Source organism: Plectrocnemia conspersa, unplaced genomic scaffold, assembly GCF_051122295.1.
Source record: "Plectrocnemia conspersa isolate PC_06_02 unplaced genomic scaffold, ASM5112229v1 ptg000013l, whole genome shotgun sequence".
Taxonomy (NCBI): domain Eukaryota; kingdom Metazoa; phylum Arthropoda; class Insecta; order Trichoptera; family Polycentropodidae; genus Plectrocnemia; species Plectrocnemia conspersa.
The window spans coordinates 30,088,312-30,094,729 of record NW_028277177.1 but is presented as its reverse complement, the minus strand read 5'-3'; the positions used below and the strand labels follow the sequence as shown (position 1 = coordinate 30,094,729).

The 6,418-nt window shown below is 31.0% G+C and overlaps 1 protein-coding gene across 1 annotated transcript; it reads right to left on the bottom strand.

Moving 5' to 3' along the window:
- Window positions 1–3,251: 3,251 nt before the first annotated feature.
- Window positions 3,252–4,310, bottom strand: Csl4 (exosome component 1 Csl4). Its single transcript, XM_088201503.1, has 4 exons — window positions 3,990–4,310; window positions 3,687–3,929; window positions 3,455–3,616; window positions 3,252–3,387 (listed from the first exon to the last, which is right to left on the bottom strand). The coding sequence occupies exons 1-4, from the start codon at window positions 4,206–4,208 to the stop codon at window positions 3,295–3,297; spliced, it is 717 nt and encodes a 238-aa protein (XP_088057629.1). The 5' UTR covers window positions 4,209–4,310; the 3' UTR covers window positions 3,252–3,294.
- Between the last annotated feature and the right edge of the window lie 2,108 nt (window positions 4,311–6,418).

Here is a 6,418-nt window from a genome sequence, read left to right as displayed (position 1 = left end):
AGAGAAATGTGAAGGATGAAGCAATATTTTCAATTGTAATTCATTTAATTTTGCAACTGAAATTAGTGAAATATCACATTATTATGGAGTGATATTGTTTCAAATCTATTTAGAAACATCGTATATATTTTAGTTAATTTTCTATGCAAAGTTTCAATTTCCCTACAATATGATTTCTCTGTAGTAGTCTCGCCTGGTTTAAGAAATGAACAAGAATACCACTATATGATAAATAATAAAAAAAATCGTGTGCAAAAAGTATCCATTTATTATGCATAGAGAATCGCTATTAATAATTATCTTAAAGAATATTTCCATATTGTTTCTTATTCTCCATAAAAGTAAACGAGAGTTAATTAGAATAGCAAGGATGAAAGTTTTTCTTAAAAATAATAATCATGTGGATGAGAATATTTCCGCAAAAAATATTGGAAGCGATTGCAGGTATTTATTTAGAAACGTTAAACAATTTTAGAATTACTTTCATAATAAGCATATTTTACACATTAATTGATTATCACTTGATTTTTAATTATTACCTGCTTGAGGGAACAAAAACATATCAAAAATTGGGACAAAATTATTTTGAAGGCGAGAAAAACACCAACACCTTTCATTCTAGAAAAACCAGACATTGAACATTATTATTCTATAAAACATACTACATATTTTAAAGCTTCTATGAGTAAACATTTTAAACTTGGATAAATTCGGATATACAAAATTGATCATTCCTTAAAAGGGGAGGTACTATGTCCATATAATTTTTCTGGGCCTTGTTAATTATTAAAATATATTGCCCCTCTCACTACAATAAACTTTCTGCGAGCATATTATGAATCTATTCTTTGAAAGTTAAAAAAATCTGATTTATTAAGCTTAACCAAATACCTTCAAGATCCTTCCAATTTATTTTTTTAAGAAAATTTACAATCAGATGATAATACTGTGGAATACATTCAAATGAATAGTAAAGGTGTCTCAAGTGATGAAAATTAATGATATATATTTATAATTTTTTTAATGTATTATTTTCTAAAAAAATTCTGCTAATTTTATTATCTTTTTATTATCTTACATGTTTTTTATATTCAATAATGTTTAACTGAAACGGTAAATATGAACTAATTATAAATAATTGCTAATTGTAAAAAAAAAATTTATCGAAAAACACCCAATGTAAAAAAATGACCAATGTCCAAGTCGGTTTTTATTTTTTATTGGTGTGTATTATTTTATTTCTTATATAAATACATTGGATTTTAATATTTAAAATATATTTAATAAAATATTTCCTTGTAATCAAAGAAGAAAATCAATTTTTTCTCTCTCCTATATAAACATATTTTTGTGACAATGGTTATTCTTCAAATAAGATTCAATTGAATAATAATATAATACTTAACAATCTCTTTATTTAACATATTATTTACAGGTGCAATTGATACAGAATTAAATTTAATTGTCTAGTATAAACTATTTCCCTAATTATGTGAATGTACAATTTTTTATAGTTACGTCTTAGAGAATGCGATCTGTGTTTGTGTAGAGGAAAAGTTGACAAAAACTTCCTGTTGAAAATATTAGCATTAGATACGAGCTACTCATTTATTCGAAGCATTACTGTAAACTTATTTGTCTTCTTCGCTCTTAAACTAATTTTATAACAAATCATTTACGTCAACAATGCGACTGCTTCAGCTCTCCAGCAATGGTTTACAGATGCCAATCATGCCAGTGTTGTACATGTTTTGCTTCGACTATACGAAAATGAGCTCGGAGCACTCTCGGGGACATATGAACGTTACATTTATCGCTTGGATTTTGATGGTTGGTATCATCGGACATATCATTTCTTAATATATGTGCCTAGGAAGCTTATTCTTATATTTGTAGAGCAAGCATTTAATATTATAATTACCTAGCTTCCAAAGGAAAAAGTTGGCTTTTTCCTGTTTTAATCTTTTAAACATAAGGGTGGTTTCAATTGAATATTTATGCTGGCAGGTAGGAGGACCTTCTATGCATAAGCGAAATTAGCTTTTAGCCATTCAATGTAACTGCACTCATAGTCCTTCTCAGTAAAAAGGTCATAAAATGTATTGTTCTCTTATATATAGTTGGAACAATGGAACCCTATAACCAGACGATTTTTTTTCGAACATGCAAATTTATTTTATATACTACATCTTTTAGTTCGGCAGATTCTCCGAATCAAAACAGAGTTATTTTTATTTTGCTAATCTTTATTTTCATTTATTGAGATATTTAGATTAACACTTTGATTTTAATTTTATATAAGAGATTAAATTTTTTTAATCTTTACTGTATTTTATTAGTGTAATATCGATTGTGAGGTAGTATTATTTATAAGTTAAATTGCATGTTCTTTTTTTCCAATATTTATTACTTTTTTCACCCAAGTTTCGTCTGCTTTTCTTTTAATATCATAATATTATATATACATATGTATATGATTTTATAATCGCCTTTTGTAGTTTTTTTTATGTTTAGATATCATTAAGATTCGTGCTTTTTATATCCAAATTCAATGGGGGCAAATGATTCCACCTGCCCCCTTCCAAATGACTTCTCTGAATATTATTTTATCTACTGTGACAACATAAGATTGTTAAGTTTATATTTCTTCATATTATTACTTCTAATTTAAATTTAATTATAAACATACACATTCAACAAGTATATGATTAAAATTATTAAAGTAATATGTTAATTTTGTGGGAGTATTTTAATGATGTGTTAAATCCAGGGCTGTGGAGTCGTTAAAAAAAAACAAGACTCCGACTCCGATTCCGATATTTACCAACAACACGACTCCACTCCGACTCTGACTTCGACTCCGACTCAAAAAAGTTTAATTTTATCAGGTATTTTTGGTGTTTTTCTACACGTTTAATATTCATACGCTATACACATTCATTATTACGCAATTAAAAATTCATAAATTTCATAATTAAAAAAATGCTCGGAGTCGCTCATTTTTCACGACTCCGACTCCGACTTCAACTCCGGCCAAAACACCACGACTCCAACTCCGACTCCACAGCCCTGGTTAAATCTCTCAAATTTTGTTTTAATGTACCATAATTTAATTTACTGACTACCCTTTTTTCTCTACGAATTTATTTTTGAAAATATATTGTAGTTATTAAAGAAATAAATATTTGTCACGTTAAACAGTATGGTTAATTATAAATTATATGATTTTAGCAATAAAAAAAACAACTGAATAGTATCAACAATTTTTAATAATAGTTTCATACCAAAATAAATTTAGAATAAAATATTTTCCATCACATCAGTCGCATGCTTTTGATTCTTTCCTTCCATAAGATCATATATATTTTCTGGAACGACTTTGGCAACCTAAAATAACACAAATTATAAATATAAAAACATATTTGAACAAATAATAAAAATACGAAAAACATACTTTTCTCGCTTCTTTAATCATCGTAACCGGACATTGCATTTCCGTCCAACTAATCGGAATCATATTAATGCCTTGGGGTGCTTCGGAGGCCTTCGCTATCACTACACCCAACTCTGACTCGGCAGTAGTCAATTCGTAATATTGCAACGAAGTAACGGGAAGCTAACAATTGTTAAGGAGCATAAAAACTGATCATATTATAGTACATTTATCATACAATTGAAAAGGATACAACTTTAGCGATTATAACATCGCCCGGTCTGAACGATTTGTACATATCCACTCGGTCTTTGTTCGTCTCTGTTACGTTTTCTTTGAGCAATTGTGCTCTCAACGGACGCGATAATGGTCTAGAACCGGAGCAGCGTAACTCGCATCTTGCTCCTCTTGCTGTTACGCGAGCGACGACCGCTGTGACAATATCACCAGCTCGTGCTAACGCAGCTCCTCCACCCAAAGGTACGACTTCTACGTACTAAAAATAAAAACCATTAATCAATCCATACGTTAACATCTAAAAGATTAAAATACTCACAATTTTATCTTTTTCATGGGGCGAAATTTTAAGAAAACCTACTAACGAAGCGAATAAAAAGCCGTTATCTATGTAAGTGCCTTCACCGCTGACGAACTGCTCGGTCATAGGCCATAATTTACATCCAGGGACAACCGAAAGTGTACCATTTATAAGTTCGTTTTTCAGTTCATCGGGTATTTCGATAACTTCAGGCAATTCTTGTGCAGTATCCATCATGATAGTTTAGCAATATACGTCAACCAAACCGTATTTGTGCTGTTATTAATATTGGACAGTTTACACTTCAAACGTTAACTTAACCTAAAACTAACGCGTTGTGACATTAGCGCTTGAGTTTTAATTTTGGCCATAGCATTACATATAACAACAATGCAAAATTGATAATACAAATTAAATCAATAAACTAACTTTGTAGGTATAATCTATATTCCATATGACATAAATTATTCTGAAATAATTATATGATATTTTTAAAATAAACTCGCCATTTCATCTTTCGAGAAAAAATACATTTTTTCGCAATACTCACTTGCTTCAAATAAACATTGATACGTGTTTCCAAATAATTCATATTTTATTAAATAAATTATATTCAATATAAGTTGCTAAATACATAAAGCTAAGACGACCAAATTTTTAAAACAACATTAAAAATAAAAAGGTTATATTGGAAGTATTTGTTCATAGAATAAATTGCTACGGGACAAAAAAAATTGGTCATCACGAAAATTTTTGTTGAATGAGGCAAAGAAAAACAAAAAGAAGACAAAATTTTTGAGAATGACTTTTAAGTATAATAATTGTATTTGTATATGAATATGTAAAGACAAGTGATAGGCAAGATTGGGAATTTTAAATGGTACGGAAAAAACATTTTTTAGCACCCCTTGTAGTAGAGAGTAGTCACCATCCCGTCGCCAAAGTTGTTTTCGCCGCTGTTTTTCAGCGTTGATCTACCATTTTTTAGGTGTTAAATGCGTATATTTATTAAATAATTATTATACAATAAACAAACACTATGGTTAATTAGTATTGGTGTTTGTTATTTGAATTTATATCAGCTCAAGTTTTAAATGTAATGTGTTGATAAAAAGTGGAGGGAAGGGACAACTTAGTTTTTGTCTGGAGTGTTAAATAGGCTATGGCCAACCCTGGATACTCGCAAAAAATCAGATTTGCCACTTTTACAAAAAGACCTGGAGTCGCTCTAGAGCTGATCGATGGACAACCGACCACATTTCAGTATCGCTAAGTGTCACGTTATTACATTTCCCAGATCCAACTGCCCCGCGGAATTCTCTTACAGTTTAGGCTGAAGCTACGCACATTGTTTAAGTTTACAATAAGGTGTGGAAACTGGCTTTATTATGCGAAGCCCGTGTCACTTTAATAGCTTATTAGTGACTCGCATTCCGTACGATACGCTAGTTTGTATGGTTCTCAAATATGGATCCACTGTCTGAAATCTAAGAGAAGCGAAGTACTTCTTGTTTCTGGAGAGATTTAAAAGAAAGTTTATAATATATCTCCATAAGAGGGAGAACGGGTTATATCTGAATTTGTACCTATTTTTGATAGAAACGTTGGGATACAGCAACTCATTGTAATCGGGGCAGTGTCAACAATTCGCCAATCACCATTATTAATTTATATGCGATGTATAATTATATTATATGTTACAACGAAAGTATATTTTTCGTTGAAGTTACATTTTCACTAGTAGATATATGTATATACTAGCAAAATATAATGCCGCTTTAAAATGTATATGAAAACAAAGCCAACTCGACCCTCAAGGGAAAATAAGCTGAAGAAGAAGTACAAATAGACGTCGCATCTTGTATTATATATTGCTCCAGTATGCCTACACTCGTTACCGAGCGTTCCCACTGCGATGACGATTGCAAGATTTTATTGCATTTGACGTGAATTTCAATCAGGGACATCATTTAGGGCGGGTAGACGAATGCATTCTTCTCTTCCTTGAATTTGACCAGAAAAATGCATGTCATTTAATGAAATACTATTAATCTCAATTAAATCTAAATAGTGAAAAAACAACCACTGACTGGCCAACTATCCCCCTCCTTCCGCCTGAAAAAAGCTGAAATGATGTCCCAAGCCACTGCGTCACTTATTATTAACTTTCGCGATCAAGATGTCGGCACTCAAGAGCACTCTTTTTGCAGCAGCCATTCAAAGCTGAAATAATTATTTGTGTTGTTTATCGGGATACGTGGACTGGTTAGTACTGAGGTCTGAAACCAAAACATATGTACTTGTGTTTAAGTATTTATTGAGCTCGGCACTTTCCGACAGTTTCGTAAGGACGGTCGGAACCGACTGGTTGTCAAAATATTAACATTTCCGAGCACAGTCATACAGCGTTCGCGAAATAAATATTTCATAGTACAATATAATTATTG